Source organism: Puma concolor, chromosome F2, assembly GCF_028749965.1.
Source record: "Puma concolor isolate L17-30 chromosome F2, mPumCon1.1.hap2, whole genome shotgun sequence".
Taxonomy (NCBI): Eukaryota; Metazoa; Chordata; class Mammalia; order Carnivora; family Felidae; genus Puma; species Puma concolor.
In genome coordinates, this window is record NC_141684.1 from 15,656,312 (window position 1) to 15,682,559 (window position 26,248).

General features: G+C 41.8%; 2 protein-coding genes across 3 annotated transcripts in view; one reads left to right on the plus strand and one right to left on the minus strand.

Moving 5' to 3' along the window:
* NSMCE2 (NSE2 SUMO ligase component of SMC5/6 complex) overlaps window positions 1–25,165 on the minus strand; it is a 217,202-nt gene extending 192,037 nt beyond the window's left edge. Inside the window, exons 1-2 of one of the 2 annotated variants that reach the window (XM_086695873.1) lie at window positions 25,019–25,165; window positions 19,571–19,741 (exon numbers count right to left, since the gene is read on the minus strand). In XM_086695873.1, the coding sequence (XP_086551999.1) occupies window positions 19,571–19,727 (157 nt within the window). In that variant the 5' untranslated portion in view covers window positions 19,728–19,741; window positions 25,019–25,165. The remainder of the gene's footprint in view (window positions 1–19,570; window positions 19,742–25,018) is intronic. The other variant, XM_025922826.2, reaches the window with a different exon arrangement.
* A 22-nt stretch (window positions 25,166–25,187) lies between these two features.
* The window catches only part of WASHC5 (WASH complex subunit 5), a 64,647-nt gene continuing 63,586 nt past the window's right edge, over window positions 25,188–26,248 (plus strand). Inside the window, exon 1 of the mRNA XM_086695872.1 lies at window positions 25,188–25,364. The gene's annotated coding sequence lies outside the window, so the exon portion shown is untranslated. The remainder of the gene's footprint in view (window positions 25,365–26,248) is intronic.

A 26,248-nucleotide genomic window follows, 5' to 3' on the forward strand; every position in this document is an offset into this window, starting at 1 on the left:
AATAGCTGAAATTAGGAAGACAGACTGCCCACATCAAGTGTTGATGAGGACACAAGAACTACCCTAATGTATCCCCCACACAGATTCCTAATTTTCAGACACCTATATTCCTAAAAGATCACATTCTACCATATAATATAGACCACATTTAATATAATTTCATCTTATCACAATGACTCAGAAGGGACTTCAAATATCATAACGTCTCTCAGTGTCTTCATTATGGTTTTACTATTCCTATAAAAGTATGAAGACATGAGTCAACAGAAATTTTTTACGTAGCAGGTATCAAAGAAACCAGCTTTTAGTCTATAATTACCTCACAAAATTATGATTGCTTTTTATTATAATTTGTTTTCTCCAATGCAGTAGTTCTCAAAGTGTGGTCACCCGACCAGGTGCATGAGCCCTGCCTGGGACCTTGTTAGAAATGCAGGCTCTCGGAGCGCCTGGGTGGCGCAGTCGGTTAAGCGTCCGACTTCAGCCAGGTCACGATCTCGCGGTCCGTGAGTTCGAGCCCCGCGTCGGGCTCTGGGCTGATGGCTCAGAGCCTGGAGCCTGTTTCCGATTCTGTGTCTCCCTCTCTCTCTGCCCCTCCCCCGTTCATGCTCTGTCTCTCTCTGTCCCAAAAATAAATAAACATTGAAAAAAAAAATTAAAAAAAAAAAAATGCAGGCTCTCAGGCCGTCCACCAGACAACTGGATCTGGTGGGAAACAGCGATCTGATTCCAAAGTGTGGTAAAATTTGAGAGCCACCATTTTAATGTATGTTTTAAAGTTAAAATCATGAATTTGCCTTTTCTCTGAGACTCTTTGAATTCACAGAATTTTAAGACAAAGAGGAACTGTTACTTCAAATCCACATTTTCAACAAATCTAGAACTCAACCAGCTGTTTTCCTATTTTTATACTCCTGAATTATTTCAGGCCTTTTAAAATGCTAGAAAACCAAAACCGAACGTAAGATCCCATAAATAATGCATTCTACAAAAGCCTTTGTTTTAAAACAAACTTTTCTACTAAGTCATTTTACTCACATCTATTTTTGCACCCAACATTCCTTCCAAATTTACCAAAATAGATTTGCTTCTAATTTCAGCTACAAATTGTCAACCTCCAGTGAATATCAGTGCAACTTTTAATTAGGTTCATCTAAATGGAATGGATTTTTAAAATAATTCGAGTTATAAATTTTAATTGTTTCATAAAGAGACGTAAGATAGAAACAAAATGAAAGCGGAAATGGGGACGTCTGGGGCTAATGATAATTTGCTGAGAGATTTTGAGTTTTCTGGGGCTCAGTTCACTTATTTTTAAGAGGGAGCTGGAGTAGATGACCTGAATAGGCCATTTCAGGTCTAAAGGTCTATAAATCCGGTCTCTCACCCTTATGCTCTATGGTACTATAGTTTTACATTAATGTGGGACTGACAAATTATTTTCTTTAAAGTTGTATCCGTTTTTAACTATTTTTGACATTGTTTTAAGAGACGTGCCTCTCCTTAGGACTCAAGAACATCACTCACTACACCATTACTCCCTAGAAAGCTGAATACAGTAAAATGTGAACACACACAAACTTTTAGCTGCAGAAGCACTGAAATGGTAGTGTGATTTTAAGCTTCTTACTCTTCCTTAGATTGGTTTGTCTCTATGGGGATGCATAGCACGAACCCCCAAAGCCAAATATTTCACAATGTCATAAATAACACGGACTCTACAGGCAGAATGCCTGAGTTTGAATTCCGGACCTACCACTTAAGAACTTTTTGTGATTTGGGGCAAGTTATCTAAACTTTCTGAACCTTATTTTTATCAGTCTTCTGTTAAGAGGATAACAACAGTATCTTCTTCATACAAATTAAATGAGCTAATCGTCAAAGAGCACTTAGTACAGAATAAACGCTTAGTAAGCATTAGGTGTTTTTATTAGTATTGCTTGCTAAGTCAGCCCTCTACTCAGAACTATTATCAGAACGTTATCAGAGCTAATGTGCAATTCAATTTAATAAACACATAGAGTGCACCTACTTGGTGCAAGGCACCTCATCGTTCACTACAGAACGATTCTCCTTCTCGAACTTCAGGATGTACCAGAATTACTTGGGTTGTTTGTTTAAAATGCTGATTCTTGGGCACTGCTTCCAGAAACTCTGATTTTGCAATTTTTCAATAAGCCTCCCAGATGTTTCTGAGGCAGGCTGGTTGAGGACCGCAGTTTAAGAAATATTTCTGCAGGATTTCAAAGAAGGAATCCCTTCCTTCAAGTACCTACAATCTCCAGGCATTTTTTCCATTTCAGAACCCGCCGTAGTTACGAGTGTTGCACCTGTTGGCTGTGTAACAGGTACAGCTAATATGGTCCTTCCATGAAGATTCTCTTTGCCATCACTTAAGTTCCAATATCTAAGCCCTGATTCAACTCTCTACCTGATATCTGAGCTCTGCCTAATCCTCTAAACCCCACCAAGCATGTGACTAATGCAAGTTCCTGATATAAGGGCTATTCCTGACCTCTAAAAACAGAAGATTCATTAACCCTGATTCATTAATCCTGACCTATAAACCTGACCATGGCCTCATTCAGAGTCCTGCTTTCAGCCTTACACTTCCAACAGTGCTGCCAGCAGATATCACGGTGTGTCCTTGGTTAGTACACATTTTCAAAAAGAGACTGCAAAGCGTCAAAATCCATACAAATTTAACTCCCTAAGAACTTTAATGTATACAAGACAATGAGAACAACAAAGCAGCCATCAGTTATCAGGGGAAGGAGGACAGAATGCAGACTATGACAAAGAAATTTAACTCTATTACAAATGTTTGACTTAACCTCACTGAAGGGCGAGGGGGAACTGACGGAGGTAGCCTTACACAGGGTTTTGAGTGAAAACTGTAAGACCAAAGACAAAAAGACCTGTACCTAAGCACTGTAAGCGAAGCTGTTTGTCATGGAGGTACAAGCTAATAATTCTGAAACTGTTTTACATGCATCTCTAGGGTCAAAAGAGTAAAGTAAATTGATAGTAGGAGCCTCTATCAATATGGTTATGCTAAAGACAAAAATTTGAATAACTGCCGTTGACTTCTTCCTTTCTCTCAATTTTCACATTCAATAAATCATGGAGTTTCATCAATTATTCCTCCTTTAAGAATCTGACTTCTTGTCACCCGTGTCACCTTCCTAGTCCAAGTCACTATCATCTAATGCCAGGGGACTAACTGCAACACCCCGCCAACTGGGTGGCCTTCCTCCACACTCATTCCTAGTAAGCCATTCCCCGTATCACAGCCAGAGAATTAATGCAAAACATCAACTATCTTATTCCTGTTTTTAAAACTTTTTAACAGCTTCTCACTGCCCTAAAACCCCAACTTCTTAACTTGACCTATGAGAGCCTACCACCACATTCTGACCCTTTCCTAATTCTCTCCAGGCTCTGTTCAGTACCCAGTGGCCAGGTCTATTTTAGTCACTGCTGTATTTGCAATACCTAGTACATGTAGTATTAAGCCTTTGATCCCTATATGAATGCTACCTTCACAGTGATAGACAGACTTTATTTTCTTTTTGCATGAACTGAGGCTAGCCCTGTGATGGATTTGATGTATTCAGTTACACTGGAGGTGATGCTCTGGAACTTCTGAGCCCAGGTTTTAACAGGTCTGGCAACTTCTACTTCCTTCCTCTTAAAAAAGCTACCATGCTGGGAAAAACCCACACCACATGGAGACGCTGTATGAAATAGCATCCTCAAACTCTGATCAATAATTCCATCTGAGTGTCCATTAACAGGCAGGATCAACTGCCAACCGTGTAAGTGAGTCACCTTGCAAGTTGCAACCCAGGTGAGCCCCCCCCCCACCAACAATGTCCACCATCTTTTTTTTTTCAACGTTTATTTATTTTTGGGACAGAGAGAGGCAGAGCATGAACGGGGGAGGGGCAGAGAGAGAGGGAGACACAGAATCGGAAACAGGCTCCAGGCTCTGAGCCATCAGCCCAGAACCTGACGCGGGGCTCGAACTCACGGACCGCGAGATCATGACCTGGCTGAAGTCGGATGCTCAACCGACTGCGCCACCCAGGCGCCCCTTCACCATCTTAATTGACATCACATGGAGTGAAAGAGCCTCCCAGCCCAGTTCAGTCAACCCACTGAATCATGAGACATTAAAAAAAGAAGAAGAAAAGTCTGTGGTTTTAAAACATTAAGTTTTAGGTAGTTTGTTTCACAGCAATACGGGCACGTGTCAACATGTGTTGAAATCTCGTTCCTGGTACCAACTCCATCTACTGCTACTTAACAGATTACCCCCAGTAAGCTCCTTATCTTGATGTGAGGAAGACCATGCAAGTACAATGATGGGAAGATTGCTGGGGGCCACCACTGGTGAATAATTACTGAAGGACATGATAAACATGCAATACCTCTAATAAAAGTATGTGCACCTGTCCTGTATTTTAAATTTCTTTGCTTTACCAGATCTAGATTTCTTCAGGAAAAAGCAAAGTTAAATCAGTCACCTGTTAAACTCTAATAGATGAAATCAAATTTCAGCAAATATATTTTCTCAAGGTTCTTTTGAGAAATCTATTTCCATGGTACTCAACTGGGACCAACCAAAATCATTAAATAAATACAGAACGAAAGTATGTTAAAATCTCTGTTCACATAGCAGTCACTTGCTCTCCTTGTGCCGTAACTATCTGAAAATGTGACAAGCAGATTATGTAAGGAATTTTGTTTATATTTTGACCGGTTCCCCCACTTGGGAACCTCCTATGGCCAAGAATGCTAAGGATGAAAAGCAAAACCAGTGTCCTTGCAGTGAATATGCAAATATTTGTTAAATATCTGTGTGAAAAGTAAATTACTGGAACATATGATCAGTTAACCAAAAACTGAAAGAGGAAAAGGAAAGAAACTGCTTCACAGGTGAGCATCTGGGATACCTCGTAGAACTTTCCCGGGCATCTCTCACATGATTTGGGTCTAATACGTTTCTAGGTATTTGGAATGTGAAACTGGCAGGGGGGTCCTTATAGGAACAACTACCATTCGCATCCTGCTTCCCAATTAGTATCTAAACACAGGTACACAGTGCACTCTGGAAATGATAAAAATTGATAAAAATGATAAAAACACGTTGCTGCTAACACTACCCATTTCAATATTATTAAGTTCCAGTCAAGATCCAGACGCTCTCATAAGTTTAGCACTAAGAGAACAAAGAAAAGGCAGGTATAAGGGAATTCTTTCAAACTGAAGAAATTCCAAAACTACCAAAAAACCCTGGAAGGCTCTATTTCAAGAGAACAGAGAACACTAACAAAAAACTGCATCTTCTGTGCAACACATTACATTACCTTTCTTTGTTAACTGGTTTAATTGTCTATTTTAGACTGTCCCACAGGAGCTCTGATCCTTTTTGCTTGAAATTAAATCCTGCACTAATTTTCTAAAACGAGAACACGTTTCTGCTTCTTAAACCCCATCATAAATGTCACTCCTTTTCCTGTGAAGGAGATAATGTCCACCTTCCCCTCCCCCTGTCTCCCGCACACTTGGCCTTTACTCCACACACATTCTTGGTGCCGTTCCTTATCTGAACTATAAAGTATACGCTTTAAATGTTTTTCTGCTAATTCTCTTTATGACCAAAGGCAGTGTTTACAGACTGACCAGCCAAGGTAGGAGGTAAAACACTGTATTCAAAGCATATAAACTGTTTCAAACTAGGAACAACCATGAAAAGAAGACACTGTCTATATTTTACATGCAATGAAAAGGAAGCTCAAAGCAGGGAAGTAACTGGTTCAACGTCACACAGTAGACGGCAGAACTTGCATTTTAACCAGGGCTAAGCGTACAACACTAATTTTGTACGATACTAACTCTGCACCAAGAGCTCTTAAGGATCCAGCTCTCTCACCTGCAAAAGGCCCACGTAATTATTAACGAAAACAAAATAATTGACCAATAAAATGTGAGTACTGTGGGCTAAGCATAGTGGAGAGCATTTTATACACGTAATTTAATTCTCGTGTCAACCCTAAATAAGGTAGGAGGGTGCAAGGGAGCCGTGTGTGGGCGCACAGTTAAATACTCATTAGATATTAGTGGCTCTTTTACAATATTATCCCCTTTTTACAAATGAAGAAAGCAAAGCTTACCTGAAGTCACAATGCTAATAACTGGCAGAGCTGAGCTTGAACCCACGTTCTTAGATTCCAGAACCGGTTCTCAAAGTCCTAAGTTACTCTGCCTAGCCAACCAAAGCACTGTGCGGCCCTAACTGGCCAAAAGGGAAATGGCGATGCTACGTGGAGAGATGTACTACATCTTGATGGAGGTTAAGTGCTGACGCTGCAAGATGTGGTGGTAAGAATATCAGAAAGGCCCAAATCAAAGCTCCCTGAATCTGTCAGGTGTTGGGAATCAATTCTTGAGGGCTCCCACACATCTCTGTACATCTTGAAGCAGAGGCACTAACTGCCCTTTTGTTCCAGACTATCTTTCCAAGGATGTCTGTATCATGAATAAAGCTTTAGAAAACTGAGAGAGCGTGTTCCTCCAGAGCAGAGGGATGTGTAAGAAACATACTGTCTCTTCCTCCAGGTCCAAAAGGTGGGGAGGTGTCTTCCCCGTTATAAAAATCCGGGCACCCTGAGCTGGAGGGTCCTCAGCTGTGACACAGACAGGCTGCAGTACCACCCTGGGCCCTTCCAGATCACCCCCGGGAGGACTTGAGGTGGCGGTCAGCAAGGCGACCCTACGGACAAGTGATATTCCCACTACTTAACGTGCAACAAGAAAGAAAGACCTTTGTCTCTGCCCCGGGAGTCTCCCGTCTTCTGCCAGCACCCAGGAAACTGTGGCAGGCTAACTTGTTGGCTCGCAAGGGGGGTAAAGCCTCAGACGCGTCACAGATCTCCACAGCAGGCTCCCCACACCTCTTCTCACCTTTGCTGCCCTCAGAAATAGCCCTTCCCACTCCGTGAGAAACACTCATCTTTTTGTCACCATCTCCTCTACGAAATTTCTCCTCTCCCCACGGTCCTCAGCAAGGATGAACTACTAACCCCAGGGCGCCCCCCATTGTTTCCGGGAACATGGCTTCTTTCACAGCACCTTGAAAGCTTTCTTCCACTGGCTCATGTGTGTGCTGTGCCAGTTAATCATTGCATTGGCTTCCGGCTCAAAATTCGCTTTTTTTTTTTTTTTTCAACGTTTATTTATTTTTGGGACAGAGAGAGACAGAGCATGAACGGGAGAGGGGCAGAGAGAGAGGGAGACACAGAATCGGAAACAGGCTCCAGGCTCTGAGCCATCAGCCCAGAGCCTGACGCGGGGCTCGAACTCACGGACCGCGAGATCGTGACCTGGCTGAAGTCGGACGCTTAACCGACTGCGCCACCCAGGCGCCCCCAAAATTCGCTTTTTAATACACACTCCGTGATAATGGATGAAACTGCTGTAAGTATTTCTCCTTACAGTGAGTATTATGCTAAGCTTTCTCAGTAGAGGGTGCGGGAAGGACACTGCAGGAGGAAGGCAGTTCTCTTGCAAACATTATGCTTGATGAAAAGATTGGATGCTTCCGCCTTAAGATCGGGAACAAGATAAGGATGTCCATTCTTGCCGTTTGTATTTAACATCATACTGCAGGTTCTAGCCAGGGAAATTAGGCAAGAAAAATAAATAAAAGGCAAACGAATTGGAAAGAAATAAAACTATGTCTATCCGCAGATGACATGATCTTGTATATAGGAAATCCGAACGTATACACTAAAAAAAATTGTTAGAACTACTAAACGAGTTCAGCAAGGTTGCAAGATAGAAGATCAACATAAAAATCAAGTGTATTTAACTGCAATAAACAATCTGAGAAGTAATTAAGAAAATTACGTTTACAGTAGAATCAAAAAAACTGAAATGTTTTGAAATAAATTAACAAAAGAAGTGTAAGACTAATACTCTGAAAACTGCTGAAAGAGATTAAAGATCTAAATAAATGTGGAAAAAAATCCTATGGTCATGTCTCAAAAGACTTAATATTTTTAAGATGGTAATAACTCCTCATATTGATCTACAATTCCATGCCACCCTATCAGAATCCCAGCTGGCTTCTTTGTAGAAGAAAACTGACGCACTGATCCTAAAATTCATACAGAGGTACAAGAGACTCCAAATATTCCAAACAATCTTTAAAAAGAAGAACAAAATTTGAGGACTATACTTCCTGATTTCAAAACTTCCTACAAAGCAACAGCTAAGACAGGCTGCTATCGGCATAAAGATAAGCAAACAGAATTCCATCCATGGAACAGAACTGAGAATCCAAAAATAAACTCTTGTGTGTCTATGATCTGCTGACGTGCAGCAAGGTACCAAGATCCCTCAGCAGGGGAAAGAATGGTGCTGGGACAACTGAATAGCCACATGCAGAAGACTGAAACTGGACTCTTAATTCAAACTACAGATGAACTCGAAATGAATCTAACTGTAAGGGCTAAAACTATAAAACTCTTAGAAAAGAAAACAGAGATAAATTCGCCAGGCGGCAGATTGAGAAATGGGTCCTTAGGTTTGATACCAAAAGCACAGCAACCAAAGAAAAAGCAGATCATCGGACTTCATCAAAATTAAAAACTTCGCTTCAACGAACACTATCATGAAAATTTAAAAACCCAAAGAATGGAGAAAAAATTTGCAAATCATATATCTGTTAATAAACTCATATCTAGAATATATAAAGAACACTTACAACTCAAAAATATAAACAGAAATGACTCAGTTTGAAAATGGGCACCGGATCTGAATAGACAGTTCTCCAAAGAAGATACACAAGTCACCAGTAAGTTCATGAGAAGATATTTCACATCACTAATCATCAGGGAAATGCAAATCAAACCCACAAGGAGATACCAACTCACACACAAATATTCACAGCAGCATTTTTTAATAATATCCTAATAATAGGATAATATTTCTTAATAATATTAATAATAATAACCCAATGTTCATCAACTGATGAATGCATATGTAAAATGTGTTTTAACCATACAGTAGAATACTCTTTGGTCATAAAAAGGAATGAAGTAGTTAAGTACACGCTATAACACAGACGAACCTTGAAAACATCATGTTAAGTGACCAAAGTCAGTCACCAAGGCCACATGTTATGTGATTACATTTACATCCACTGTCCAGAACGGGTAAATCTATGGAGGAAGAAAGTAGATTAGTGGCTCCTTAGGGCTGATGAGAATGGGGAGGGATAGAAAGGCACCGCCAGGTAAAGGGGACAGGATTTCTTTTTTTGGAGGTGATGAAAATGTTCTAAAATTGAGTAAATAAAGTATCTGTGAATATATTAGACACAACTAAATTAGACATTTTACATACGTGAATGATAAAGTATGTGAATTATATCTCAATAAAGCGGTTATTTTTAAAAAGTCACCGAACAAAAGAATAATGGCGCTAATGGAGATTAGAAGAGTGATTGGGAGGGATTAAAAAGAAAACTAGGTTAGCATGAATAAAATGCCATGAAGGTGAATTAAGGTGATAGACTGTAAGTTGCTGAAATAAATCTCATCACAGCAAAACTGTATCCCATAATGAGGGATTCTTTATTCATGGCACCAAACCTAATACCTATAGATACAAAGGCAATTAGGACTGGCAGAGGACATGATGACATACACAAGAATGAGTGCGTGTGTGTGCGTGTGTGTGTGCGCGCGCATAAGCACACGCGCGCATACACGGAGCAGAAGCTATCTTGGATGTAAGTACCACCCAGTCAAACTAAACTTTGTGATTCAGACACATCACTCAACCCCTCTGAGCTTCGCCCCTCTCCTCCATCCAATGTCTACTTCATTTTCATGGGATTATTAAGAAAGAAAGTATCTGTAGCAAGATCTAGAAATTTGTTGAGAGTATCTTCCTATCTCTACATTTCTAGCATAGTGTTTGTCACTTAGGAACTCAGTAAACAATTTGTGGAACTTTATTTTTTTTATTTTTATTTTTTTTTTAACGTTTATTTATTTTTGAGACAGAGAGAGACAGAGCATGAATGGGGGAGGGGCAGAGAGAGAGAGAGGGAGACACAGAATCAGAAGCAGGCTCCAGGCTCTGAGCCATCAGCCCAGAGCCTGACGTGGGGCTCGAACTCACCGACCGCGAGATCGTGACCTGAGCTGAAGTCGGACGCTTAACCGACTGAGCTACCCAGGCGCTCCATGGAACTAACTTTAAAAAACATAAATGGCTCTTGGAAAGGAGAAATTAAAACATGATTAAGCACATCCACTTCAATGGGGATCTACATGACTAGAAAACCTTTACAAGTAGGATTTTTCACATGATACAGAAGCTTGATACAGAAGCTCTTAAAGCTCACATTACACTCTTTTATGTGAAATCAGAAGTTATTTTCTACCAGTAATTTAATGAGTTAGGGAAAAAAGTTATTTGTAAGAACATTTCTGCTATCCTCTCCACAATCCCTTTTCAGATATCACTTTGTGTTTTGATTGTGCAAAATTTAACCCATTCTTCACCTTATATACATATATGAACAGAGACTATCACAGAAGGACTTTTGTCTAGACCAGGGGTCAGTATAGACTTTATACATTATATTCAACCCATTCTTTGCCATATATATATGTGTATGTATACATATGAACAGGAAGACTTTGGTCTAGACCGGGGGTCAGTCAAGTATAGCCTTTATAGATTATTTACAGCAGAACTGGACAGCTGCAACACAGACAGAAAGCCAAAACCTGGTTGGGAAACAGGATGTTATTAACTGACGTTTTCAAACTCCTGTATCTAGTGGTAGGAATATAGATTTTATAAACAATTAAATGCCAAGAAGTACTCTATTGTTGTGATGGATGAATGCATGGCCAACTCAGAGGACGCTCGGTATGGTCTAGGTGGGAGGAGAATTACCTGTAGAAAAAAAGATAATACTTAAGCTTGGCCTTGAAAGAGAATAGGTGCCCTTCAATCAGTCAATAGGGAGAGAGAGCATTCTAGGGAGAGGAAGTCATGTGAACACAGGCAAGGAGGCCTGACAGCACACCCTGGTAGAACTAAATCCAGTCTCTCTGACAGGGTGTACAGAGGGGTGTAGCCGGTGACGTCATGAACATTCTTGTACACTATGCTCTCTGGTTTAAAACGGGCATAGAAATTAATAGCTACTATTTGCAGAGAGTAAATGCCAGATGCTTTGGTCATGGCTAGAGACATGATCAAACAAGGATGATCTACAACATGGTAATTGAGATTTATAAATACAGTCCTAGGGAAAACTTTTTTTTGTAAGTTCAGCAAGGGAACCTTCTAAGTCAAAAATTAGCACAGAATGGACTCTCCAAATTGTTTTAATGAGAAGCTCTCATCTTCAGGTACAATGGTGATAGAGCCCAGCAAACGGGCTGTCTCTATAATAAGCACAGGCATAAGCAATACTTGACTAGATAAGGGGACTTATCTCAAAGCTTGCTGCAATTGAGAAGGGGAAAGTGACACTTACAAGGACAACAGACTGAGAATATGCAAAGAGTAAATAAGTAAAATGTGTTATTTCCAATCTGAAATAGGTTATTGTGAGAGAATGGTACCCAGTCCTTCCTCAACCTCAAGGCTCAGTGTACTCCTATGTTAAAGTGACTATGTTACCTACCTACCCGAGAGCACTGCTGTAAAGATTAAACGAATACCTATGAGGCATTTAGAGCATGGCTGCCACACAAAAAGCACTATGTTCACTATTGTTAAATTGCCCAATATGTACAGTCTGAAAACACGTGTGCCTACTGGATATAAAATCAGGCTGCTAGGTCAGAACGTAAAAAGTCATGAAGAGGACAGAAAGACTCATGAGCTCATTTAGAACAGACATTTACTACTATGAAGTTTTTCCTTTATCTTTACACGTACTTGTCTTATCCGCTAACTCAATTATTAGCTTCTAGAGGGCATGGGCCAATTAACAATTGGTGACCGATCAACATAAAGTGCTAACAATTATCTAGGAAGAGTGAAAAGTAAGCTCAAACAAATGTTCTGAATCAGTATTGTACAGTAAAGAGGGAAAATTGCTTCGCCTGAGCACTGCCCCAAAGAAAAGGAAACCTACATCTTTGTCTTAAAGTAAAAGCCACCACTGCTGCCACCACCAGTTTAGAGACAGAAACTCTGGATTTCATAAATTTTCTCTCTCCTCCTCTATCTACTGCCTATAACTTCTCAGTGGGTGTAACTTTTCCAACTAACATTTCTTTCTACTTTCTTTTTTTAGCTACCTTCTTCTGGATCTGACGCTACAACAGCACTGATTAAATACTAAATCGAAGGGATAAAAGATGGCTTCCATGTCCTTTTTCAATAAATTTAAGAAATTTAATGAAATAGCGATGAAATCCTTCTTAATCAACCATCACTACGGCGAATGGTGCTAGGAAGAAGGGCAGATCCAAAGGGAAATAAACTTGCTCTCAAAGTCCATTAAAACATAACTCCACGAGGCCTTCAAAGAAATTCCTGCAAGGAATACTCCTCTTTTAACTCGGTCCCAATGCAAAACTGAGCACAAAGCAGGTGTGCGAGGAGCTAGCCCCAAGTGCCTTAGAACTTCCCCCAAACAAGGTTTTAACTCCCATCCTGGGAGGGAAAGGGAAAGCCCGCTTTTGCAGCACCCAGGGACAAACAAATTAGCATTTCCAAGGTCAACTGCTGACTGGCCTAATTATTTACAGCGACTAGAGTATTCTGGCTGCAGAAGTTAAGAGGCTGGACCCTTCTGGGTTGCCCAATATCCTAAGAAACTAATTTACCACATTAGCTACAAAATATCAAAGTACTGTAGGTGTGGAGTCAAATCAGCATATGACATTTCGGACGGAACCAAATATTAATAAGATCCCCAGAAGTAATTTTAAGCTGGCTGAACAATTTGGGGAAAAACTTAAAATGACAATCCCACCAGTGGTAGAGGAGTAACAACTACACACACACACACACACACACACACACACACACACACACATCAGTAAACAGTATGGTCTCATCTTGCCAACTGGTTTGATTTCAATAGTCACCAAAACGGCTAAAAAGCTGCAAAACTAGTTGATGTAACTACCCTTACACATTCATGCCGTCCTCTGATAGCCACTGAAAAATGAAATCACTTATATAACCGATGCTGTCCATCATCGTAGCCACCTGCCACGTGTGGCTATTAAGCAGCATATGAAATGTGGCTGGTCCAGATGGAGATGGACTGAAGGATTTTGAACTTGGTACCAAAAAAATGTAAAAATAACTCCACTTTTATATTAATTACGTATTGAAATAATATTTTATGCACATGGGATTAAATAAAATATTACTAAATTTCATTTCTCCTCTTACCTTTTATGATGAGGATAACAGAAAAGCTTAAATTGCACATGTGGCTCACACTGTATTTTTATTGGACGGTGCTGTAATATACAGATAATGCTTCACACTTGTGCACAAGAACATATAACCTCAGTTTCAAAGTACAGACCGAAGGAAAAATAGGCCTGAATGATACCAATCTTCTGTAAAATGATCAAATTGGTTTCAACTGTTAATCACCAACCTAATAAAAGCTCCTTTCTGCTTACCACCAGACAAAATTTTATTTTCTAAAAAGGAAACTGCTGTTTCAAAATCGATCCTAAAGTCTGTTCTTCTGTCTGGAGTTCTCATCTTTGCCTAACATGAAACTAGTCTTAATTCTTTCCAACGATCAAAGATAACATGATAAAGTGCTAGTCTAATTTTTAAATCTGATCAAGTGATTCCAACTCCGTTTTTTCTGCATTAGTCATTTTCATACCCTATTAGGTCACCGAAACCTAACTCATGCCTTTGCTCCAAATATAAATAAGTAGAATCAACGGAAAGATTATTAAGAGTCTAGAAGAACCCAGGCAGTATTCAGATACTATACATATTCTGTTTCAAAAACTAAAATATGACTCATTTACTATTTCAGAAAGTGACATCCCATTGTAAACAGGAGAGCTTAGCAAACAGGAGAGCACAGAAGCAGTGATTTCCACACATTCCATCGTGCGGAGAAACCATGCAAACCTTCAAGTCGTTACAGCCAGTGGAAGAGAGAAAACCTGGAGGTGTTGGGATGGTTGGAAGTTTCTGTGGTGGGAAAACACAGCAACAAGAGGTGAGGTGAGGCAAACTGCTCAAACCTTCCTCTCCCCCGCTCAAAAAGGAAACTACTCAACTTTCTGACTGAGGAAGCCAGTTGGGAAAGGAAAGCACATTTCACACTTTTTAACCTCCTAAAACCGCCCAAACACTACTGGCCCTCTAGTAGAAGGACAAAATGACATATTTTTGTGAACAGAACATGTAAACCTTTTTAAGAGTGGTTTTTAAATGAAATCAACAACAAAAATCAAGATCTGATAACTCAGAGTAATAAATAACAAAGCGGCAGTGTATGTTTCTGTCTTATGACAGGGTCAACATCTATCACTGGCAAATGAATAGCCTGCGTAATTGAAAACGAAGCTAGTGGAAATGTGCAGTTATTCTTCCTTCCTGGAAGAGTTCATCTTGAAATGTAACCTTAATAGGCCTATAGTTTCTCTGGTCTGATACAGTCAGCATGTTTGTTTTCTCAGATAGATGGAATAACTCAGGCTCTAAGCTACAAAATGCCAACAATTCAGCGATTTTACCTTTTGCACAATCTTGAACTCCGCAGTCAACAAACCCATCGTTAAGGCCAAAGGCTACCTCATAAGAAGTATTCTGGTGCCACCTAGTGGTGGAAGTTTCCTGCCAACTAGGAAATGATGATTACACCTGGTTCTCAAAGTAAGGTCCATGGACCAGCAGCGTCAACATCAGCATCACCTGGTAACTCGTTAGAAATGCAAATTCTTGGGCTCATCCAGACCTACTGAAACTCTGATGGTGGGGCTGAGCAATCTGTGTTTTAACAAGCTCTCTAAGTGGTTCTGATACACTGAATTAGCTCTTACACAAAATTAAATGCAAAGCCTTAAAAAACTAGGTTTACAAATTAAAACACACAATTTCTAATTTTTGAAAACAACTTAATTTTCTACATAGTGGATTCAAATAACTGTATTTGGAGAACAGTCTTCAAAGACACTTATTACGTAACTCATACACACTCAACACCTGACAAACATCAAATTAAGTCCCAACCTCTGAAAACATCCGATGAGCACCCTGGGGTCTCTGCCCCAAGGAAACCAGGTTCAAAGGGAAGATCAGACATATTAACACAGCGAAATACAATATAAATACGAAAAACAACAACAACCGTGAGACAAAGAGAAAACATTAACTGGTTTCAGGATGTCGGGATATGGCATGTTACTGCATTTTAAGTGGGGGCGGAGCTTACCTGGGAACACATGAAAAGCCAAGGAGGTAGACTAGTGCCGATTTTTAAATTAAGAGTCAGCTATCCTAATGAGAATAGATGCCACAGAAAAGCTCACTGCATACATCTGCTTTGTGCAATTATGTTATAAAGTAATCAGGAGAAAAGCAGATCTAATGAAGCCTTGCCAAATTGTTTATTTTCTATTTAGATCTTAGAGAACGTATTTAATTTCTCATACAGCAACTTAAAACACCTAGGATTCAGTAAAAGCAGTCCAAATATTTATTTACAAGTATGCATTTCTTTAAATTCAGCTTTATATTATGCCCTCCTTTGGAAAAAAAAGAACCCTGAATTTTAATATCTATTTACTCAAAATTAAAGAATTATATATTTGAAGTAAAAAAAAAAATGGATCAGTATGACTGTGGTCCACACAGTCACAATTAAGTGCCATCCCTTACTCTGTGGGTAACTGCAAAACTATCACTTAGGAGGAAAAAAATCAACTCTGAAAAGCAAGTCTTGCAAACCCAGGCCTCTCATGTGACAGGTGACATCAAAGACGTTAATAGAGGCAGCATAAGCACATAAAGGAATTTCAAAGACTTGCTCTACTGATTAGTTTTGATTTTGCACTTTTAAAATATTAATTTAGATATGTACAGAGACCAACTATTTAATTCTCACATTTTAAGAGCAACTGCCTGTAACAGTATGAGTTTCTGACAAAACTCTTTTTTCCTTCTTTTCAAACCCTTCCTTTCCTGGCAGAGAGGAGAGAGGACACAACCTGAGGTACATTAATGTTTTCGAAGGGCCATTCCTAGGGGCACCTGAGTGGCTCAGTCGGTTGAGTGTCTGACTCTTGACATCGCCTCAGGTCATGATCTCGTGGTTCCTAAGATCGAGCCCAGCGTGTGGCTCTGCACGGATAGCACGGAGCCTGCCTAGGGTCCTCTCTTCTCTCTGTCCCTCCCCACACTGGTCACAAGCTTGAGTGCACGTGCATGCACTCTCTCATTCTCTCTCAAAATGAATAAACTTTAAAAAAAAAAAAAGGGCCATTCCTCAATTTTATTTAACTAAACTTAAAGGGCTTATGAGAATTCAACTGCTCAAAGATGACATTAACAGCAACACTTTTGATAAATTTAGTACTTCTGCCTAAGAAAGCAGAAGAGTACACAATAAATTTAAAAATCCGAAAAATAAGCCCCAGCTACCTGAAAAATCTCCTAATGTAAGAAATTTCATTTCCCAACTAAGTAAGAAAGAAAGTATTCCCAGGGGCACCTGGGTGGCTCAGTCAGTTGAGCATCAACTCTTGGTTTCGGCTCAGGTCATGGTCTCATGATTTCAGGGGTTCAAGGCCCATGTCGGGCTCTGCGTCGACAGTGATGTCTGCTTGGGATTCTCTGTCTCCCTCTCTCTCTCTGTCCCTCTCAAAATAAATAAACTTAAATTTTTTTTTTAATTAAAAAAAAAAAAAAGAAAGTATTCCCAGAATAACCAACACACTTGGAGAAAAAAGGAGTAGACATGGCAACAGTAAAAGTCAATTGCCTAGATACACATCCTATAACATAGCACAGGGAAAGGTGATCATTTCAAATGAGCTAGAAGTTGAACAAGGACAACCACCTGGTATAGGAAAATGCAACCAACGGGAAACGAAACAATACACATCAGTTCCCAAGTTCTTGGGAACAAGAATCCCCCTTACCAACAAGAGAATTGCAGCGCGGAGTGAGAAAATGGTACCTCAGTGATCACTAACATCTCTTTTAACAAAGTTCATTCTAATTTGTGATGAAATTGGGCAACCCAGAAGGGAAACAGAAAGGGTGCTAATCTTAGAGGCGAAGAAAGGGAGCATTTCTGTTACAAAGATAATTCATGGACTTTCCCACATGCTCTTCTGTACTTTAATTTGTTCCAATCCAGTCACTGCTCTCCAACATAGTCAACTGCTCTTCTCTCTTATGGCTGAAGATTTTATTATGACTTTTATCCAAGTTAGACTTCAAGTCAAGGTTAAGAACTTTAGAAGGCTACCCACTAAAAATTATGGGTGATTTCTGCTGCTGGCCATGAATGAACTGGAGTGTGGAGTTGGCCCCCCTGCAGTGAACGACTAGAGAGCTGGATGAAATAAAAACTGACAGCTGCTCTCAGACAGTGGGGCAATAGGCAGGGCAGAACTGAGTCCTGCAGAAAGCGAAAAACAAGTTAGGTAAGTCACGCAATTGCCCTCCTCCCTACACAAGAGAGGAGGAATCCAAGCAGGGAATGCAAATCTTCAAGGACTAAGGACAGACAGAGACTAGAGTTCAGGGAGGCTAAGACAACAGGGGTTTTCAAGACAGCACTGGGAGAGAGCTATGCACAGAAAGCGCTCAAGGAATCTGCAGAGATCCCCTCAATCCTAAACTACTAAGAAAAAAGTGCTGGGAGCTATACAGTGATCAATTCCCAGAATTCACACAGGATGGGAAGAGCTTCAAATTGCATCCAGTGGAGTGGAGTTATCTCACTGAACCCTCCGGGCAATCAACAGAGACTCAGGAAGGCCAAGCTTTGTAACAAGGCAAAATTGGCCCTAAGATAAATCTACACCAACTTGACCTGCACTGACCAAGTTTAGTTAACCTGGAAAGGATTAGCCTACTCCACAAATTACTTTGATGCCTGCCAAAACAAATGCCATAATTCTTTACTGGAAGACAACAAAATCCAAACACTTAGCACCACAGCACACACAATGTCCATGTGAAGAAGAAACAATAGACAAGAGAAGACAGAATTAGCAGATAAGGATATTAAATCAGGTATTATCAATATGTTCAGTATATTCAAGAATACAGAGAAAAACATGAACATAACGAAGAGAGATAGAAGACAGAAATAAGATTCCATTTAATTCTTTTTTATGTCCAGATATGAAAAATCCGGTATCTGAAATTTAAAATTCACTGCGCAGAATTAACAAGAGTAGACACTGCAGAAGACAAAACCAATGAACTTGAAGACACAGCAAGAGGCACTTCGAGCTGAAGCCAGACAGAAAAAGAACTGAAAAGAATCAACTACTAGCCTCAGTGACTTACGGACACTATCAAGCTGTCCAATACACATGTAATTAGAGTTCCAGAAGGGGAAGGGAGGGGAGGGACACAAAAACTATTTGAAGAGATGGTGGCAAAATGTTTTCTTAATTTGATCAAAACTATAAGCCCACGAATCCATAAAGCTTCAAGAACACTAGACACAATAAACAAAGAAAATCATGCAAAGACACATCACAATCAAATCGCTAAAAACTAGCGATATTAAAAACAACCAAAAATCCGTTGCTCCCCTGCTCTGTATATAACATAAAATAAAAACAACCCTAATCCAAAGAAAGCAAATAACATCTTTCTAAATCTTCTGATTGAAAAATGTTCATCAGGGGCACCTGGGTGGCGCAGTCGGTTGAGCGTCCGACTTCAGCCAGGTCACGATCTCGCGGTCCGTGAGTTCGAGCCCCGCGTCAGGCTCTGGGCTGATGGTTCGGAGCCTGGAGCCTGTTTCCGATTCTGTGTCTCCCTCTCTCTCTGCCCCTACCCCGTTCATGCTCTGTCTCTCTCTGTCCCAAAAATAAATAAAAAAAAAAAAAAGAAAAATGTTCATCAAAGCTCAACTCTCCTATTTTGGTAGAGGCCTTCCTAGCTGGTACCCCTAGCATAAGCTTAGTCTATCAAGCACGAAGACTTGAACTACTGCAAAATAACTTTATTATAATGCATTTGCATACCTTACAGTTCACAAATGTCACATACTTTAGATTGAATGATCTTTGAGGACAGGAACCTTCCTGTTTTAACCTGTAAATTTCTAGTGCAGTTTCTTCTAGCATAGAACTATTTGAAGAAACATGAATAAGTCAATCTCATTTAATTCTCAGTACATTGTTATTCGGTACTTAGAACACAATGAGAAAACAGATGCCCAGAGGGATTAAGTGATTGCCTCAAGAACACTCAAAAGGTGAGCAGTATCTCATATCCCTAGAATGCCTCCACACCAGGTTATCTCAAAGTAAACACAAAAGAAATAAGTTTTGTTACTTACTCTGAGTTTCCACAAGATCCAAGGCAACACTAGAAGCTGTGTCCATTCCAGAGCTGATACAGGATTGGAAGTTTTTCAAAGAGGAGAGAGCAGATTCTATACCACTGAAGGATATAAAACCAGTTGAGCCTGAACTTGAACTCGAACGTCCGGGCATCTTGAAATTATTACCTAAGTTTTCAAACACAATAAAATAAGATTTAGGGGTCAGAATAATAACTGCATAAGAAAATAAAACTGCTATAAACATCCATATGAATGTATCTAATATCCCACAAGTGCCACACTATTACGAACATTCTCCATCCCTGGAGGGGACACTAAAGCATTGTGCTGTCATCTGGGCCACCAAACACAGATGCGCTCAATACAAGGGGGAAGGGTCTTCGTTTTTCAAAGGAGGGAGAATACCCTCTTTTAAAACATTCCTTGGTTCTCTGAAGAATTCAACAACAGCATAGTTTTATGAAACCTAAAACATAAAGGGGTTAGACAAAGTAGACTATTCATCTGATGCATTTTTCTAAAAACTGATAGTAAAAGTAAAATCATTTAATACAGAGAACTCCAAAATCTGTAGTTGTTAACTTATCTGACATATATGCATATTGAATTCTGAAAACCATAATATATTAAATATAAATTTAAAAAATGTATATATATAGATACTGGTATAAATTCCTGACAGTCCTCTGGTTCTAACAGATTTATAGACTTGGTAACATCCCAGACTCTGTCAGTAAAAGAAGAATTTTTCTACATTATAGAGCAAAATATGGAGGCCATATGGAGTAGTGGTCAAGCATGTAGCCTCTAGAACCAGACTACCTCAGTTAAGAGCCAGATTCTGCCATTTGAGTAACTGAATGACTTCAGGCGAATTACTTAACCTCTCAGTGTTTCATTTTTCCCCCTCCTAAAATAGGAATCATCCAGGGCCTAGCTCAAGGATTCCTGTGAGAACTGAATGAGTTAAGGTGTATAATAAAACACTGAAAATAATGCCCACCAGATAAATCTTTAAAAGTGGAAGCAAATATTACCATCAACTTCATCATTTTAACACTGTAAGCGACAGTACAGAGTGCTTACAAGAATGGACAATGGGCAGAGATGCCTGAAAATTCTGTCCCATCCATGCTACTTAAAACTTCACAACCCTGGTTTAGTTGCTGACCTTCTCTATCTTCAGTCTGAAGGAAATTATCTATCTATCTCACAGCATTATTGAAATCAAATGTTGTAGTTTTCTAAAACTTGTGTGATCTTAAGAATCAGTTGACATGGTTCTCAAAAACATAGATTTGGGGCACCTGGGTGGTTCAGTCAGTTGAGCATCCGACTTCAGCTCAGGTCATGATCTCGTGGTTCATGAGTTCAAGCCCCATGTCGGGCTCTGTGCTGACAGCTCAGAGCCTGGAGCCTGCTTTGGATTCTGTGTCTCCCTCGCTCTCTGCCCCTCCCCGACTCACACTCTGTCTTTCTCTCTCTCTCAAAAATAAACATAAAAAAACTTAAAAAGAAATATAGATTTATATACAGGTACGCTCTCAGACCTACTAAATCAGAGTCCCTAGTGGATACTCTAGGAAACCAGTATTTTTATGAATAACCCCAGATAATTCTTAGAAGCAAACAAGTACGGAGAACACTGAAATAACTGCATCTCAACCCCCGCCAAACTTGTATGTTGAGAGCCTAACCCCCATGGTGATGGTATTTTGAGATGAGGCCTTTGGGAGGTAATTAGGTTTAGACATCCTGAGGGTAGAGCCCTCAGGAAGGGATCAGTGTCCTTATTAGAAGAAGAGGAGACACCAGAGTTCTCTCTCTCTCTCTCTCTCTCTCTCTCTCCACCTTGGAAGGATATAACAAGAAGGTGGCCTACTGTGAACTAGGAGGGTCCTTACCAGTATCCAACCATGCCAGCGCCCCAATCTCCAGCTTCTAGTCTCCAAAACTGTGAGAAATGAATTTCTATTGTTTAAGCCACCAGTCTATGCTATTTTTCAATAGCAGCGGGAGCTGACAAAAACACACAGTGTATACAGGGAATAATATAATCCAGGATAAATGGGAAGTATCTAGCACATGATAGCTATCCTTATGATGTGCGTGCAAAATTCACATTATGCGAATGAAACTTTACCCTTGCACAGAGCTGGGGAAAACTTCCTTCTGTAATGCTGGAGTATTTCCAGGGAAAAGATTCAGACTGAGAAGCAAAGAGAATGGATGGAGAGGACAGATGGCGTAGACGCACTTTTCCCTATTTCTACCACTATGTACACAGCTAAGCACATTAACTCACAGGACGGCAACCCGCCTCCACCTCCACCCCAAAGAATCATCAGGACCAAAATGTCAATCACGCAGTGGTTGAGAAACCCAGGTTTAAATCAACCTCCACTTGGGAGTCTTCCCCAGTAAGAATAATCTCTTTGTTCCCTGAACATATGGTTACCAAGGAAGTTTAAAACGAGGTTTCCTGAGTTCTTCCCAAGCATGTTATTTTGCCTCCCCTAACACACCTTGTCTTAGGCCATTCGGGCTGCTGTAATAAGACACCATACTGGGTGGCTTATAAACCACAGAAATTTATCTCTCAGTTCCGGAGGCTGGCAAGTCCAAGATCAAGGTGCCAGCTGGGTTGCATTCTGAAGGCCCTCTTCCTGGTTCATAGCCCCCAGGCCTTCTCAGTCTTCCTCTTCACAGGTCGGAGGTGCAAGGGAGCTTGAAGAGCCTCTTTTACCAAAGGCACTAATCCCATTCATGAGGGCTCTACTCTCAAGACCTAAGCACCTCTCAAAGGCCCCACTTCCTAATACCAGCACACTGGCATCAGTATTTCAACATATGAATGGGGGAAGGAGAAAGACAAAAACATTCAGCAGGTCTAAGATTCGCTTCAGGCAGGACTAGTTATTAGCTAACTTAAAAATACTGTTTCCGGGGCACCTGGGTGGCTCAGGCCGTAGAGCGTTGGGACTCTGGCTCAGGTCAGGATCTCACAGTTGGGGAGTTCAAGCTCCACATCCGGCTCTGTGCTGTCGGCCTGTCAGTGCAGAGCCTGCTTCAGATCCTCTCTCCTCCTCTCTCTCTGCCCGTCCCCCACTTGTGCTCTCCCAAAATAAATATTTGTTAAAAAATACTGTTTCCCCAATCAACAAAACTAAAAGGCAACCGACAGAATGGGAAAAGATATTTGCAAATGACATATCGGATAAAGGGTTAGTATCCAAAATGTATAAAGAACTCACCAAACTCCACACCCAAGAAACAAATAATACAGTGAAGAAATGGGCAGAAGACATGAATAGACGCTTTTCCAAAGATGACATCCAGATGGCCAACAGACACATGAAAAGATGCTCAACATCACTCATCATCAGGGAAATACAAATCAAAGCCACACTGAGACACCAGCTCACGCCGGTCAGAGTGGCTAAAATGAACACATCAGGAGACTATAGATACTGGAGAGGATGTGGAGAAAAGGGAACCCTCTTGCACTGTTGCTGGGAATGCAAACTGGTGCAGCCACTCTGGAAAACAGTGTGGAGGTTCCTCAAAAAATTAAAAATAGAACTACCCTATGACCCAGCAATAGCACTGCTGGGAATTTACCCAAGGGATACAGGAGTGCTGATGCATAGGAGCACATGTACTCCAATGTTTATAGGAGCACTTTCAACAATAGCCAAATTATGGAAGGAGCCTAAATGTCCACCAACTGAGGAATGGATAAAGAAGATGTGGTTTATATATACAATGGAATTCTACTTGGCAATGAGAAAGAATGAAATCATGCCACTTGCAGCAACATGGATGGAACTGGAAGGTATTACGCTAAGCGAAATGTCAATCAGAGAAAGACAAGTATCATATGTTTTCACTCATATGTGGATCTTGAGAAACTTATCAGAAGACCATGGGGGAGGGAAGGGGGAAAAATAGTTACAAACAGAGAGGGAGGGAGACAAACCATAAGAGACGCTTAAATACAGAGAACAAACTGAGGGTTGATGGGGGGTGGGGGAGAGGAGAAAGTGGTTGGGGGCATTGAGTAGGGCACTTGTTGGGATGAGCACTGGCTGTTGTATGGAAACCAATTTGACAATAAATTATATTTAAAAAAAAAAAAAAAGTTTCCCCAGAGGGTCCCTGTGTGTTTCAGTCAATTAAGTGTTGGACTTCAACTCAGGTCATGATCGCTCAGCTTGTGGGTTTGGGCCCCGCATCGGCCTCTGTGCCAACAGCTTGGAGCCTAGCCTGCTTGGGATTCTGTGTCTCCCTCTTTCTCTGCCTCTTCCCCCCCCCCCCCCCCCCCCGGAGCTCTCTGTGTCTCTCAAAAATTAAAAAAAATAAAAAAAATTTTCAAATACTGTTTCCCTCTCTTATCTTTCTGTACAGCACAGTGGTAAGCACAAAGCAAACAATTTACAGACACTATATTGACCTTTACGTCCATGGGGACCTGTAGGAGTCCAGCCAGAGCTGTATCTCCCTTTACAAGATGCAAGGATACTTCTTTCTTCATGAAGCCTTCTCCTATCCATACAAGAAATTGCCTGCCCCACCCCCGCCATGCTACCACTATCCCTCCCTCTCTCTCTCCATCACACACACACACACACACACACACACACACACACACACACACACACACACTATTATAAAACTCATCACAACTCGGGGCGCCTGGGTGGCGCAGTCGGTTGAGCGTCCGTCTTCAGCCAGGTCACGATCTCGCGGTCCGTGAGTTCGAGCCCCGCGTCAGGTTCTGGGCTGACAGCTCAGAGCCTGGAGGCTGTTTCCGATTCTGTGTCTCCCTCTCTCTCTGCCCCTGCCCCGCTCATGCTCTGTCTCTCTCTGTCCCAAAAATAAATAAACGTTGAAAAAAAAAATTAAAAAAAAAAAACTCATCACAACTATTCGTTCACGTGGCTACCACTCCCTCACTCTGGGAGCAGCTTAAACTAGAACTCTGACACGTTCTACAGCATGTGAAACAGCTCCTCTCACAAAACCGGCGATCAATAAAGAACTGAGACTGACAACAATAACAGCAACCACCATTTCCCCATAAACGGGTGCTCCGGCGCTTCACTCTCATTATCCTAATCCTCACAACCATTTATAGGAGAGAAAAGGAAACTGACACAAGAGCTTATTTAAACGACCTGCCCGAGGCCCTGCTTCTAAAGACAGCTCCAACTGGATTAATCTGCACCAAGAATTCGTGATCAGTTCCCTACCAGGGCAGAAGGACGGAGAGATGGCGTCTCGGGAAGGGGGGCAGCCTGCCCAAGCCTCACTGCTTAACGTGCAGAGCCAGGACCGTATCCCAGGTGGACGGACCCCAGCTCAGGGCACCCGCGGAGGGCCCGAGAGGGAGGCGACACCTCCCGCCACCCTCGCCATCGCCACCCCTCGCTTCTGCCTTACCTGGATGTCCGACCCAGCTCTCTCTGGCTGCACCCGGACTGCCCCCACCCGGACCCCAACTCCTTCCTCAACTCCCTTCTCTAGTCGCTGAAACCGCGAGCGCGGGCTCTCGCGTCATCAGCCGGCGCCGGCGAACGGTCACATGACGCCCCGCCCTGCTCTCCGCCCCTCTGATCATGTGACCGCCAGGGGAGTCAGAGGCGGAAGCGGGGGTCCCGCAGGCTGGCGATCGAGGGCTGCGTCTAGAAGGGGACGCGTGCGGAGAGGGCGGCGTGGGGACCCAGGTGCCAACCCAGTCCGCGATCGCCGGCCCTGCACGTGCGCCCTGGCGTGGCCCGGGTGACAGGTGAGTTGGGGCGGGACGCGCCCTCGATTCGGTCCCCCGGCCCCTCCCCAGCCCCTGGCCGGGCCGCGCTGGCCGAAGGGGCGTCTGCGGCGTGCGGTGCGGTCTCGATGCGGAGCCCGGCTTGGAGGACTGAGGGGCCTCCTGGGGCGGGGCCGCAGTCCAGGCTCCTCATCCCCACTTAGGTGGACAGAATTTTCCACGCCGCCTGGGCGCTTTAGGAAGTGATGTTCAACTGCTTGGCCCGCATCTGTACCTTCCAAGTTTCCAGGAGCCGTGCTGGGTAGACAATGTTATCCCTCCGTTTGCCCTCGAGAAAATTGAGTGGTTCGCGAAGTCTCGTAGAGTCTGATGGACCCGGGTTTGAATTCTGGTAATGCCGTGGGCTGCGAGTTGGAGCAAGTCATTGTTGCTTTCTGCACCTTAATTCCCTCACCTGTGTCATGCTGGTGCCAAAGTTCTTTGCATTTCTCAAAACAGTTCCAAGGGCCCTGACTGGTTTATGGTCGCACGGTCGAAAACATAAGTCACAGAGCTGGTAATGGAGCCGGGTGTCCCGATTCCAAATGCACGGAGCTTACTCCAACATAGGTGATGGAGTCAGGGGAAGGAACGGAGAGGTCTTACTGGCCCACGACCAGGAGCACCTCCCGTTTCTCTTTCTCCTGTCCCTTCCAGGATTTATGAATGGGACTAGAGTGATCAGACTCATTTTAGAACTTTTCTGGAAGAGATTTGTCGGTCACTTTTATCTTGGTCAACAACCATTATATTTTGTTTCTGATAATGGATAGGTGGAGACCAGTGCTTCCTTTTTTATGGAACTGAGCTCTTATGAAAGGATAAAAATAGACCTGTGTTCTTTTGTCCTCTGAGTAGGGCAAACA